The sequence below is a fragment of the Phoenix dactylifera genome, chromosome 1 (genome assembly GCF_009389715.1).
Source record: "Phoenix dactylifera cultivar Barhee BC4 chromosome 1, palm_55x_up_171113_PBpolish2nd_filt_p, whole genome shotgun sequence".
Classification (NCBI taxonomy): Eukaryota; Viridiplantae; Streptophyta; class Magnoliopsida; order Arecales; family Arecaceae; genus Phoenix; species Phoenix dactylifera.
The window spans coordinates 36,553,778-36,568,085 of record NC_052392.1 but is presented as its reverse complement, the minus strand read 5'-3'; the positions used below and the strand labels follow the sequence as shown (position 1 = coordinate 36,568,085).

Sequence of the window (14,308 nt, the reverse complement as noted above, 5' to 3'; positions counted from 1 at the left end):
GTTTGGGTTCCTTGATCCTGTATAAGTATCCAAGATCTACTCAGCAAATAATCGATGTGGGACTAAACACACGCCCGCACGGGTCCTCACATACTCTCCCCGTTCAAGCCCTGACATCCTCGTCATGCTAAGGGTTCAAATCCATTCAAATCTAGTCACAAATATCACGATTGGTCCGTGGTCAATCCCAATGGATTCGTGCTGCAATGTCCCCCTATTCCACATAAGTTATGGATCGGGTTCGCTCTGATACCATTTGTAACAACCCAAGACCTCACCCAAAATGGCTAGCCGGAAGATATTATTTAGATTTTTTGATCCTGTATAAGTACCTAAGATCTACCCAGCGAATAACCGATGTGAAACTAAACACACGCCCGCATGCATCCTCACAGCTATCATGAAAAAAATTAAAAAGAGAAAAAGAAAAAAAATGGAAGATGCCCAAGTGGCGAACCAAGTGGCCGGCCGCCCTCTTACGAGCGACAAGGCAATGCCATGCGATTTCTTGGTGGCTTCTCAAATGGTCTCTTTATACGATTCTAAAACAGTCTCACAGATTCGAAAATGATCTCTTTATATGTTGCTTTTTCTTTGATGGTCGATGAGCTTCCACGTAGCCAAGCAAATTAATTAGAAAATAAAAAAAGGCACGGAACGTTCACAGAAAAACAGATCAGAAAAGACGCATGAAAGCATTTGATCCTATATACCTATGAAATCTTTATTTTTTTTCTCTCTGTCAACTGATGCAAACTACAACTACCAGGGACGTAATCGACATGCCCAAATGAAGTTATAATGTTAATTACAAATACATCATATCCATCATTACTTTTTTTTTTCCTGTTTGCCTTCTTCTTCTTCTTCTTCTCGACATCGGGCTTCGACATGCAGTTAATGGATTCATACAATGAAATCTTTCTTTTGCTCTTTCTGTCCAGTTATGCAAAGGGGTTTGGGAAATGCTCTTGAATTCAGACCTAGAAATCTGGTAATTGAGCCTTCTTTTTTAGTGACCAACTCTTTAGAAATTGAAAAATAAAAAAATCCTGCAATATTTTAAGAATAATTCACTGGATTCTTCAGTGTTTGCTCAAGTTTGATAATATTTCATATCAATAAAATGATTGGTTTTGATGCTTTTTAGTGTTGTTCTGATTCGACCAAGAGAATTCTGGTAATTTGGAAAATGAAACAAATAGTGGTGTTTACCATGGATTTTAAGATTTCTTATATTTGAGAAAGCTTGTAGAACATCAAAAAATAGACCTAGCTAGGAATGATTGGCAAATGAGGTATGATTAAGTGCCCCAAATAGATGGGCAATGCTGCATGGGAATGAATTAACTGGAAAGAACAATTGGACGTATGGCCCAGAATCGATTGGTAGAGAGGGATATACAAAAGAATGATCTCCATAAGTTAACGACCCTGATACATGGGTACCATTAAAATATGGTCATTTGTATTAGTATTCAAGAGGGGGGAAAACACTATGATCTTGTGTCCCTGCAAACTAGGCTTCAAGAGGTTGAAGATAAATTGGGACAGTATCTTGCTTGATATTTTATACCCTTCAAGATAAAGAGAGCTGATATTTCACATATACACGAGGCATTGTTACAAATAAATTGGCATCTCAGCCAAGATAAAGGCCCTATCATTTTTGTGTAAGTATAATATTGTATAATATCAATTTGAATACAAGGTCGAGCTTAGATGAGCCTAAACTAGGGTTCTACTTCTAAATCCTAACTTTTCCTACCATGAATGGCTCGTTTGGTTTGTGGAAAACATTTTCTCTCCTTAGAATATGATTTCTGGGAAGAAGATTCCTAGGAAGAGAATGCTTGAGAATGTACTTTTGGCATGTTTGGTTAAAAATGGAAAAGTTACAGATTTCTACAGTGCTTATGTTTGATTGACCATTCATTTTTCTAAAAAAGTTATGTGTAATTCCTATTATACCCCTAATAAAAATTAGGTCTTTAATGCCTCTTTAATACTGAAGAGCTTTTTTGGAAAAAAATAAAAATGGAGTGATTCCAGCATCATGGGAAAGTAACTTTCCCATGTTTCTCCTGGAAAAGACTTTGCCATGAAATGTGAAAATCATATTCCCATGGAAATACAACTTTCCAATCTCTCTCCTTTGAAAACTCCAACCAAACAAGAGGCATCTCATTACTTTTTTTGTTAACTACACTTTCTCTCCTTCTTTTCCCGCGAACCAAACAAGCCCGAAAGTGGCGCCATTTGGACACAGACTCAGCCTTTAAGAGGAGCTTCAGTTATAAGCTAATAATGTAATTCCCATTATAAAAAAAAACTCAACTATTGGCCCCAGATAAGAACTCAAATGACTCAAACTCCTAACTCTCTTAGAAAGTGAAAAATCTAAGCACAACAAGGCCCCTATAGTACCAAAATGAAACAGTAAGCAAAATTCTCAATCCTCTCTCTCTTTCTCTATCTATTTCTCTTTCTCTCTCTCTCTCTTATTATGTATATAACATGAGACTCCGTAGAACGGTCTTTCTTAGTGAATCTTTGCACTGAATACTACAAGTCTCAACTCCTACTTATGCATCACAGCATTCCTAATAGTTAATCACTTTCCGTTAGCATATTGATGGAAAGAGCTAAGCAACTTTTTCCATATGACAAGTTGATCTATGGATTTTAGAGATAAATTAGTTCATGCTAGAATTGTTGATTGTATTGAAAGAAATGTTTACTGCTTAATACTTGTGATGCTTAAATTTAAAACCTTTTACTTGTCATACTTCAAATTATCTATATCCAAGAAGATCTTCTACTTGTCTAATCAAGCAAAATAAAACCTTTTTCATTCCAATCATATACTATGTAACCTAAAGTATATCTCTTAAATTCTAATTTGATAGTTAAACTTTACTAAGTTGTACCTATAATACAAATACTCTTTACTAGATTTAAAAAAATTAATATTGGTACTAAAAGAAGGGGATTGCTAGGTGCTTCTTTATATATATATATATATATTTTTTTTGGTGAAAAATAGGAGGGGAGGGGGAGGGACCAGCCCACCCACGTAGCAGCTCCATTACTGGGCCCCCCTTCCACTAGGGAATGTTCGATACAGGTCGCAGGTTTCGCGTGCCTTCTCCGACCCGTGGGCTCACCCCACTGGGTTCACCGCCTCACGTGTGGGTACGTCACCCCAGCGCCACCTTAGTTTAAATTAAAAAGTGGGGACTCATCCCATCCACTAGTTAATAATGGATATAGATGGAAACTTACCTCAATCGGTTTCCAAGTTGCCATGAGAGAAAGCAGGACCACTCATTTTATGAAGAATGGTAAGCAAAGGTTCCTGCTAAAGTTATAAGAAGCATCTGGAAAAAATAAAGATTCGATCTTTTGTCATATCAAATTGGCCCTCAGGGGTCGAATCCTTTCTGGCCCCAGCTGTTGAGGAATCCCTCTTCCAGCGGCTGTAAAGCGACGAATAGTCGCTTGCAATCCACAAAACCCCTCAGGTATTGGTAAAAGCTCCATGGAATTCAGCTAACTTGGTTGCGGTTTGCAGTCCAACAGAACTTTGAGAGGTTTTGATTAGCGTCAGAAGATGCAGTGGCTCCCCAGTGACCAGAATCTATGGGCTGTGAAACTCAGCAGCATGAGCAAAGGCTTGATTGATTATGACCACAGGAGAAAGGAAGCATATTTCATTTTTTGTCAAGATGACATGGATAAAGCAAGAACCTTTTTTGGAATCACAAAGAAAAATAGGGAGCGTGGCTATCAAAAAGATAACGAAAAAGATGAGACCTTTGACAATCTACGTCTATGGAATCCCCAAAACCCACCGAAAACGGGAGAGAAGAGCCCTAAAATCATTAATTTCTTGGAAATCCTTTACGCAATTTAAAACAGGAATCCAACACAACCAAAAAGATCAGATCTTTATCGACCTAAGACCATGAAAATCCCAAAATCCTCCAAAAACGGGAGGAAAACACCGAATCGGAGACAGAGAACCCGCCCATCCATGTAAACATCAAAAAACGCAGGAAGAAGAAGAAGCGGAAATGAATCGAAACCCTCCCCTAAACAACGGATTGCATCAAGATGACCTCTTGGATTCCAGAGGAGACCGCTAGGGCTCGAATTCCTTCCCCATTTCAAACGACGGAAGGAAGAAGAAAAGAACGTTTACCGGTCCGTTTAAGCAGCCAGGGCGAACCCGCCGTTACTTGACTGTGAGTTCTTTTTTTATTTAATTAAATTAATATAGGTGTCAGCCCATATCTTTCTTCAATATATGGCTCAAGGATCAAGTCAAAAGAAAAAAAGCTCATCAAAGAGACTCTCCTTATCATTCACACCTGAGCCAGCCTAATTCTGTGTCTGTGCCTATCCTGGCTCACTCGGGTCGGGCCATGGGCTAAACCCAAGGTTATGAGTCAAGCTTGGACGAGCCTGAAAGAATATAATATTATATATATATTATATCATGGATCATTAGTGGTGCAAGCACCATCTCCATTGCCAAGATAGCATCTGAATCAGTTAAAATAAAGAGGTGCCGCTGAACAAATAGTTCTCCAGTTCCCAACAATGTTCAAGGAGTTTTATATGACTCCCACTCTCTATGAAATGAATATATAGCTCGACCTAGTCTGCACCAAACTATTAGTTGGTTGAAGCTGCCGCTCTAACCATCAAAGATTTAGACCATATATGAAGCTGTAGCTACGTATTGCCAGACCACCCTCATCTTTTGGCAGACATGGAAATACCAGGAGATTAGGTGAAATGTTCTTTAGTTGAAATCATGCCCCCAAAGGAAAGCTCTGCAAATTGATTCCAACCATTTAATGAACCCAATAGGCACTGTGCAGAATGAGAACAAAATGATTTGGTATAGTACAGATCTTCATCAAAGTAATCCGATCTAGAAATGGTAAGGGCTTCCACATCCAAGAGTCCAGCTTAGATAGGCCCTTACCCTTAACTGGCTGAAGAAAAGAAGGTTTCCATCTTACCTCTCATGCCAGAATACCGAAATAACTACCCAGGTTAGAGGAGGTAGATTTACAAGAATTGTAGCATGACTTTTAAGGGAAATTTTGGACTGAAGATCACATAGGATTTCTGAAAACATTCTCTAATAGGGAGCAAGACAATAATATTGCAAAGCTCTTCTGAATGCCGAGCAATCCTTCTTTTTGGCTTGGCTGATGAGCAAGCAATCACCAGTAAACAGAAGGTGAGTAATAGGATTGGCCTCCTTTTCGTTCTATATCGAGCTCCATTTTAGGTCTACGCGCATACAAATATGCAATGTGTCTAATTGCAGCTCCAAATTGAGCTGCCAATAAGTAAGGCTACAATTGGGTCGGATCGACCCGCGACCCGACCCAGCTCGACCTGCTTAGATCCGATCCGATAGGACCTGTGGAGCCGGGTTGGGTTCTAAAATTAGATCCGTTCTATTTTTCGGATTGGGTCTGGGTTTACTAAATTCTGACCCAATCCGATCCGACCCGACTTGTTTGATTTTTGGGGCAATTTAGGCTTTCTTGCTCTATGGCATTCTCCTGGCTCATCCACGTCTCTACGCTCGCAGCTGATCACGACTTCGGCCAGCCCCCCATCGCCCACAGCAAGTCCATTCTCTTCCTCATCTGGGAGCCGATCGGCACCATGTTCATCGGCTCCCTTGACGCCAGCGCCAACGTCGCTGCCTCCCTCGTCTCCCTCGCTCGCGGCAACGACGGCTACGACAAGCTCATCATTGAAGAAGATGGCGTGGACCCTTTGCTCTGTCTGATTAAGGAGGGTCGGGTGGAGGCCCAAGAGAACGCCGCACTCGCCATCGGCCTGCTTGCCCGCGACCTGGAGAGCGTCGAGCAGATGGTGCTTGCCGGCGTTTGCTCAGTCTTCGCCGAGGTCCTCAAAGAAGAAGCCATGAAATTCCAGGCGATGGTGGTGTCGGCCGCGGTGGAGCTCACCGCCAACCACCCCAAGCGCCAGGACATCTTCACCCAACACAATGTCATCCGCCTCCTCATCATCCACCTCGCCTTCGAGACCGTCCAGGAGCACTCCAAGTATGCCATTCCCTCCAAAGGCATGTCCATCCACTCCATCGTCATGGCCAACAACGCAACAATGGATCATTATTCCATGCCGGTAGATGGCCTAGAGCAGAGCTAGAGGCAGCACCCCTATGGGAACCAGAGTTAGAACAGCAAGAACCAGATGCACAACGTGATACAGTCCACCATGGCCAACTCCAGCAAGACCCAGTCCAACGCCAACGGGACGGCCGGGGTTCCGAAGCACCAGGAGAATGTCTTGTTGAACGACACTAGCATTAAGGGGAGGGAGTTCGAGGACCCGGCCACCAAGGCCTACATGAAGATAAAGGCCATTGTATATGAATTTTTATAACGCGTTGTGCATGAATACTGAAATATGCATCGTATTTATTTTGTAAAATTGAATGGGTCTGGACCCGACCTGAACTAGATCCGAATTTTTTAAGTTGGGACTAGGTTATACATGGACCCAATCCGATCCAAATGATCCGTTGGGTCAAAAATTGTAGTCCTAGACCTGATCCAATCTTTTATTGGATTGAGTTTGGGTCCAAAATTAGAATCCGAACAAGAAACCGGATCGGTTCAGAGTCACTCATGACCCAATCCGACCGACCTATTTGCACCCCTATCAAGAATGTATCTTAGCACCCAAAATAAAAAGATACGGAGACAATGCACATCTCTAATATAGACCAATAGAAGAAGAAAACGATAACATACAGGTATGCCCTTAACGAAATGCAAAAGAAGGCTATCTGATGCAAGTATTAATCCATAATATCTATTTATCAGAAAAATTAATGTGACCTAGAACTATTTCAGTGTAATCCCACAGCATTCGATCGTAGACCCTTTCCCTATCTAATTTAATAACCATTAGAGGTCTTGTCGCAGAACATTCATGTCTTGAGCAATAACAACATTTTCATGTATTTTACGCCAGGGTAGAAATGCTGCTTAGATCTTCGTTAATTTAAGAGTCAAGAACGTTCTTCAATCTGTTCGCTAACAACTTGGCGGCAATTTTGTACAAAATATTGCATAAACTAATTGCCCAAAAATGGCTATGCTACTAGGGGTTACATCTCTTCAGAAGCAATGTAATAAGAGTTTTCTTCCAGCTGCTAGGAATTTTACCAGTGTCAAAAACATGCTGTGTACATTTTATTTATGATCCCTAGATAGGCATTTGTAGAGTCTATGACGCTACAAAAGATTCAGGAACTATGATGGATATTGTTTTATTTGATGAAAAGGTATGTATTTTTGTACTTGCTAACGTGCTTTTGTGATATTTGGTTCCATTAATAGACTTTTGTGATGTAAATAATTTTACCAGCCACTCAAATCAAGGCGACACTGTTTCAAGTATGATCAATCAATAATGAAATCATCATCAATCAATCCAACAAAATCATGCTTGCTCCAGAAGGTGCTACGATATCAATTACCTTGAGGAAGAATGAACTCAAAGGTTAGACTGGAAAATAGTATTATGTATCTACCGTGCATGCGATCTTTGAAATATTTGTCTTATAATATCAATGCAGATAGAGTTATCATTAAGACAATCTAAAGGAAATAAAGGTAAGATATACAAAAGAGATAGCACATTAGTTATGCCAATGCAATATACATAACGTAAAAGCAATTATTGAAACTGATATATATATATATATATATATATATATATATATATATATATATATATATATATATATATATATATATATATATATATATATATATATATATATATATATATATATATATATATATATATATATATATATATATTGCCACCAAGATGGTAGCCTGGTGGTAAGAGGGCTTGGACTCCATCCGAGTTGTCCGGGTTCGAAATGCGCAGGCATCGATTAAATCAGAGGACCGCCTGCCCTATGCCCGGATGGTTCTGTGTGGATATACTTTCCTTCCATTAGTACTGAGGTGGCGCTGGAGTGACGTATTCACAAGTGGATGGCCCAGTCGGGTTTTTCACGAGTTGGGGAGGGCACGCGGAAACTTACGACCCGCATCGAACATTTCCTGATGGAAGGAGGGCGAGTGGGGGCTGCTACGCGGGTGGGTTCTGCCTCTCTCCCTCAACTCCTATTTTGTCACCAAAAAAAAAAAACTGATATATATTATGTATGAAAAAATAGTGATATATTGAATCATGATAAGATGTCAAAGGTAATGATATTGTATTTGCCCCAGGTCGGTTGGGAGGTACTAACCTTTTGTCAGATTCGTAGAGGTTGTTGTTGTGTGACGAATTTTAATTAAATATGTTGGCTTTGAATGATTAGTGTCAATTCAAGCTGGTTGAAACTCGTTTGGTGAACACGGAGCACCCTTTCATTGGTTGGCTCCAACTCAGGTGTAAAACTTGTTATTCAGAAAGGTGCAGTTTCTTTGTACGAATTAATACTTTAGATGTTTTAGGTATGTATATGTGATAATTTGGCTACGACAGGAAAACCCGTATCAGATCAAAATAAGGTCCTATCATTATTAAGAGAACTAGGGTTTGGATACGAAGCTTTTATAACTACCGTGTTAAAACCACCTACTCCCTCATACAAATATCTCATATCTTTAATACAAAGCCATGAGCCTTATTCAACCCCACTATCCATAGGTGGCCACAAGTTGCTTTCATAAGCCAACAGGCTTCTAACAGGAAATCAGGAAACTCTCGTTTCAATTCAAAAGGGAGAGGTTTTGTCCAAGGGGGAGGTTCTAAGTTCTAACAGAAGCGGAGGGTTTCAAAGGAATAGAACAGAAGGTACCATTACTAATACAAGGAAGAGATAACATCCGTCGATTTACTCATTTACCGCGGACCGTGGTTTGAGATAGTAACCAGTTTCAGGGAAGCCGGTTATAGTATATACTAACGTTATTAGAATGTTATTTGGACTACTCAATCCATAAAATCATTTTCCAGATTAAATTTTTGACCTATTGAAAATATTTATGTAATATATAGAATTGATGGAAAAAAAATTATTTAGTCTAAAGTGATTTAGGTAAATAACGGCATTATTTTTCCACCCTTGATTCTTTTTGATTATACAAGTAACCTCACTAGTAATGAAATAATATTATTATTGAAATCTTGATTTGAACTGAATTTATTTGAGATAAGATGTAGGCTTCTAGGATAGTTATTATTGGCCATTATTATAGTAAAAACTTGTGCATAGAGAAAACAATGTTATTTTTTTTCTTAGCTCATTATTTATTGGTTAGAGACTATTTAAAGATTTAGCATAACATTGTGGATAAGAAGAAAACTTATTTTTAAATTTAACATAAAATTTAATTAAAAATATTAATTTATTAATGAAGAGTGAAAAGTGTAAAAGGCATTTAGTGGATATTTTCACATTATCAATCAAAATTGCTCATAAAAAGTTATTTAATAAAGAAAGAGTATAGTTGTAACCGTGCTTACTAATGGTTGGCTCAGTAGAGAAGATTAATGACCTGCAAATAAACAAAGACTTCAGAAGTTTGCATTATAAAAGTAGATACTATATCCATGGTTGACTTATCTTTTCATATATTAAAAAAGAAAACTTATTTTTGCATCTCTTCACTACAATAGTAAGTTTCAACACCATGTATTTCAACCCAAATTTTTAACTCCATTTTCTATATAAATTCTCTCCATTCCCAGGGTTGTATCATGTTTTTAAATAGATTATACATCCATGAAATATGTGGTTTCATGGTATCTTGTGGAGCTTGACTCTATTCAATTTGTCTTTATGAGTAGCTCCATCTAGAATTTTCTTTAAAAATTATTTCATAGAGTGAGCCCGCTCCATCTTTTCCTTTTTTATTATGGAAAAAAAGCCACAGAGGACTTCTTTCATAGTAGGTACATTATATAACAATTATTATTGTGCTGGTACTTAGATAACATGTTCTTGAGTGATAGTAGATATCTTAACATAACCAAGGATATTAGCAGGCATGTTCTAAGTAGAGCACGAGAGAAATCTTATACAAGTCGAACATGTTGACCTAATGTTTGGTCTATGATTTGGCTAGTTAATACTAGAACTTGTGAAGCCTAAAAATAAATAAGAAATAAAAGAGGAAGAATTGAAGAAAAAGGCACAGGACACTATATCCAAGTGATCCGGCAAACTCTCTCATGTCGACAGGAACAAATTTCTGATCCCCTTTTCTTTTCATCACTTTGAAAGGGGAAAAGAAAATGCTTCATGGTGCTCGTTGCATGTACATAACAAAGCTGAAATCAATCATATAAATTCCGATTTAGTAATTTCTAAATCAACCAACCCTTTTTGGCAACAACCTTGTCAATTACATAAATCCTTTGATGCCACATGGCAAGAAAATTGTACTTGTATAAATAATAAGAGCCTTGTAGCATTACTTATGCAAAATATCTAATGAACCTTCTTATGATAGAAACATGTTAATTGTATCCATTTATCGAGTAATAATGTGGAACAACTTATATATCAAGATGAGTTGCTCATTAGTTGAATACTTCATCTCTTGGTAAAGAAAATAGAGCTTATGAACTATGACCCAATATAGGAAAATAGGCAAGAAAGGTAAGGAATCTTACACCTAACTCAAACCAGCCCCATCTCTAGAGCCAAGCACTATTTTTGTTGGCTAAAGAATAAAATTTGTCACACAATCGAAAAGTCTTTCATATAGAAGGGCTGGGTTGAACAATACAAATTCATATATTACAAGCTAATGAGTTCTACATATAGGGTGCCTTGAGCAAATAAGGGGCAAAAGGCATTACACATGAAATATATAGGATGAAGACAAACCCGACCAAAATTTCATCAAAATATTGATATCACATCATGTCAAATAACTATTTCAGTGCTTAACCGACTTCTTTTACATTGCAATTACAAAAAACATAACCCAAATAAGTCTCACATAGATGAGAGGACACAAACTTGTATAGCTAAAATCTTATATGCTGATCTAATGAGAGAAACGGTGCTGATGCTTGAGTTTGACATGGCTTACAATCATCAATCCCCCAACTTGATTGAGTTGAAGCAGTAGAGCAGCTATTACAATGACTAGATGCTTCAACTGGAGGAGAATAGAACATCGGAATTGGCATCTTGGGTGGCAAAATTGGCAGTGGAGCATTGAATTTTAGAACGTTGATAACTTGTCTTATAGATGGTCGTCGAGTGTAATCTGGATGAGCACACCACAGCCCCAGAATCATCAATTGCTCCATTTGTTGTGGATCATATTCCAACTTTAACTTTTGGTCCACTGCACTCAAACACATCTTATTCCCATAAAGCTCCCAAACCCACTCTACCAATTTCACCTTGCCTTGGTTCTCCCTTACTTCAATTGGCTTTCTACCACATGCAATTTCTAAGATTACTACTCCAAAACTATAGACGTCAGACTCCTTGCAAGCTTTTCCTGTTGCATATTAAGATGCATTTCATTTAGTACAACTAAAAAATTTATGCATTTCATAAAATAATTTAAGCTACAATGCAACAATAGAAAAAATTCTTGAACATCCTATTCAAATTCCTGAACATCCTATTCAAATTTTCATGCATTCCTTGAGGTTCCGTGCTTGTTAAGGAGAACGGTAAGAGCCGGGTTTCCTCCACAGAGGACGGTGGCAGAAGGACGTCCAGATTCTCATTGTCTCATTTAATTATTCAAAAATTAATAAAAATCTCTTCATTTTATTTTATTTTATTTTATTTTGTGTGGTCACGTTGGTTTGTTTTGTGAAAGCCAATCAATGGGTGTTACTGTTACATTGCAATGAAGTCCTTTTTTTTTTTTTTTTCTTTTTGAGACCATGGTTGGGCCCCAAGCATCTTCCTAAAGGTATTCGACCTTGACTCAAAAGTAAAGGTACCCATGCCCATAAGAAGCGACGCGATGACCTGCTCCAAAGACTTTGACTATGATAAGTCTACACCTTGAATAAGAAGAATAGTTATCATATTATTCTAACTTTTATTATCTCGTATTTTCGTAAAACACAAAATAATAAATTAAAAATTGAAAATTTCATTGTCATAAAAAACTTAAGATCAAGACTTATTACTACCATTCAAGCCTCAACTTTGTGTTTGGTAAGGGCTTGAAGCTTACTTTTTATTGGATTATCCTGTTATTATTAACTTGGAGGTAGATTAAGTTTAACACATATTGGATTATTAGTCATTCAACAATATTGATCGATGCCACAATCATCCAATATGCGTCAAACGTGATCTCCTGCCATCCCTTTTTAGCAGAAGCAGAACAATTTAAACAACAGTTTTTTTTACATTTAAATATAATGTAAAATTAAATTGAAGTGTAACAGTTCACATTACCTGTAGTGGCATATTCAGGTGCAATGTATCCCATGGTCCCTGCTAAGATAGTTGTTTCTGGATTGCTATCATGGTCCATCAACCTTGCCAATCCGAAGTCACCGAGCTTCGCATTGAACTCTGAATCTAGCATCACATTGCTAGGCTTCACATCTCTATGGACTACACACTGCTCCCACTCTTCATGAAGGTAGAGCAAAGCTGAGGCCAAGCCCAGAGCAATTTTGTACCTCTCTGGCCATGCAAGCAATCTTTCCTCACTGTAGAGATGGTATTCAAGGCTTTTGTTTGGCATGTACTCGTAGACGAGCAGCAGGTCACCCCTTTCATGGCAAAAGCCGATCAGCTGCACAAGATTGCGATGGCGTAACCGGCTTATGATTGTGACTTCAGATATGTACTCTTTTGCTCCTTGGTTTGAACCTCTGGAGATTCTTTTGATGGCCACTTCTAGTTTGGAGTCATGCAGTACTCCCTTGTACACCTCCCCAAATCCTCCTTCCCCAAGCTTCCCCTCCTGGGAAAAACTTTTGGTTGCACTCACAAGTACACTGTAAGAGTATCTCCTAGGCCCACTCCCTCTCTCGAAGTTATCATGGATTATTGAATCAATGGCCATCTCTTCCTTCTTCCCTGTAATAGCCATCTTATTATATAAACGTCTTCCTAGCCAAACCAAAATCAGCCCACAGAGCAGCATCCCAACGCCAATGGCAAGCCAAAAGAGTTTAAAACTAGGCTTGTGCCTGGAATTGGTGCTTGGATGTGGATTGGGACCATAGCCCTGACGACTCAAATCAGAGGAACTGAAATTCCAAGAAAATAAGCTGTGTGTCTCGACTTGGTTACCGGTGGCCGCCGAGAAGCCAACGGCTACCTTTTCCGGCAGGACCATCCTCAAGTCAACACCATGAGAGAGGCTCCAATTCCTTGTGTGGTTTGTAGCACTACGGAGAAAGACAGTTAAATTTTTACTCTTGGCATTGTAACTGACACAAGCATCAAACTTGATCTTCTGTCTGATGCTAATATTCAAATCGAGCCATGCGACGGAAAAGATTGTGTTAATATCAATTCCGATATGATTGGAACTTGAATCATTATACTCTGGATTTTTGAAGGTATCAAACTCGACGGCCACGACATGATCCGCGGTCGAGTTAGCACCAGTACGGTTATATAGTCCAAGAGCCCCACCATACGAGTTATCTGGGATCTTGGAAGGGAAGGATGAAAGGAAGAAGGCCAGCCCATCGGCACTTACTGTTTTATTGAAGCCGTTGATGAGGAATGAGAAACATGTATTGAAATCGGCGAGCTTGTCGGAAGCTTCGTCCCAGATAGGCACTGGCTTAGAATATGTGATTCTGCCTTCGCTCTTCTCGATCGAAGAGTCGAGCTGGTTCTTGGTGAGCTGGATGACATGGTCGAGCAAGTAGGCGTCGCCATCTAAGACTATGTTTGTGTTGTCCTGGTTGAAGCGGGAGAAGTTGAAGGAGAGAGAGCTTGCTAGGGGGAATATGAAGCACAACAACTGAAGCAGAGGCACCATGGCTTGGAGAGAGAAATTGCAGAGAGCCATGCGTGTTTTGCAGGGTAAGAAGAGTTCAAAGGCTATCTGGTGATTTATTTTCTGAGTGGCAAAGGATTTAGTGATGTCCATTGTCCAACTTTTCTAAAAGAAAGATAATCATGCAGCACATCGAAATAGACCAACCAAAGCATAAAGAGGAAGTGGAAGACTCACACCAAGAAGAAAGAGAGAGACATAAAGGAAAAAAGTTGGATTTGAAAAATTTAATAATAAACCCTAACGTAGCAAATCCCACA

General features: G+C 38.9%; 2 protein-coding genes across 2 annotated transcripts; one reads left to right on the top strand and one right to left on the bottom strand.

Annotated features, from left to right (window-relative positions):
* The first annotated feature begins 5,577 nt into the window (after positions 1-5,577).
* On the top strand, positions 5,578-6,444 carry LOC120112718. Its single transcript, XM_039132358.1, has 2 exons — positions 5,578-6,206; positions 6,291-6,444. Exons 1-2 carry the CDS (start codon positions 5,578-5,580, stop codon positions 6,442-6,444), a joined length of 783 nt encoding a protein of 260 aa, XP_038988286.1.
* Positions 6,445-10,815: 4,371 nt separating this feature from the next.
* On the bottom strand, positions 10,816-14,100 carry LOC108511856 (L-type lectin-domain containing receptor kinase IX.1-like). Its single transcript, XM_017846544.3, has 2 exons — positions 12,479-14,100; positions 10,816-11,555 (listed from the first exon to the last, which is right to left on the bottom strand). Exons 1-2 carry the CDS (start codon positions 14,058-14,060, stop codon positions 11,071-11,073), a joined length of 2,067 nt encoding a protein of 688 aa, XP_017702033.1. The 5' UTR covers positions 14,061-14,100; the 3' UTR covers positions 10,816-11,070.
* Between the last annotated feature and the right edge of the window lie 208 nt (positions 14,101-14,308).

What these genes read in the sequence shown, in the direction of transcription:
- LOC120112718 (XM_039132358.1), top strand. Translation starts at nt 5,578, where the DNA reads ATGGCATTCTCCTGGCTCATCCACGTCTCTACGCTCGCAGCTGATCAC. An exon ending in GATGGCCTAGAGCAGAGCTA is followed by an intron (nt 6,207 to 6,290) that starts GAGGCAGCACCC and finishes GGCCAACTCCAG; the next exon opens with CAAGACCCAGTCCAACGCCA.
- LOC108511856 (XM_017846544.3), bottom strand. Translation starts at nt 14,060, where the DNA reads ATGGCTCTCTGCAATTTCTCTCTCCAAGCCATGGTGCCTCTGCTTCAG. An exon ending in ACCTGAATATGCCACTACAG is followed by an intron (nt 11,556 to 12,478) that starts GTAATGTGAACT and finishes AATATGCAACAG; the next exon opens with GAAAAGCTTGCAAGGAGTCT.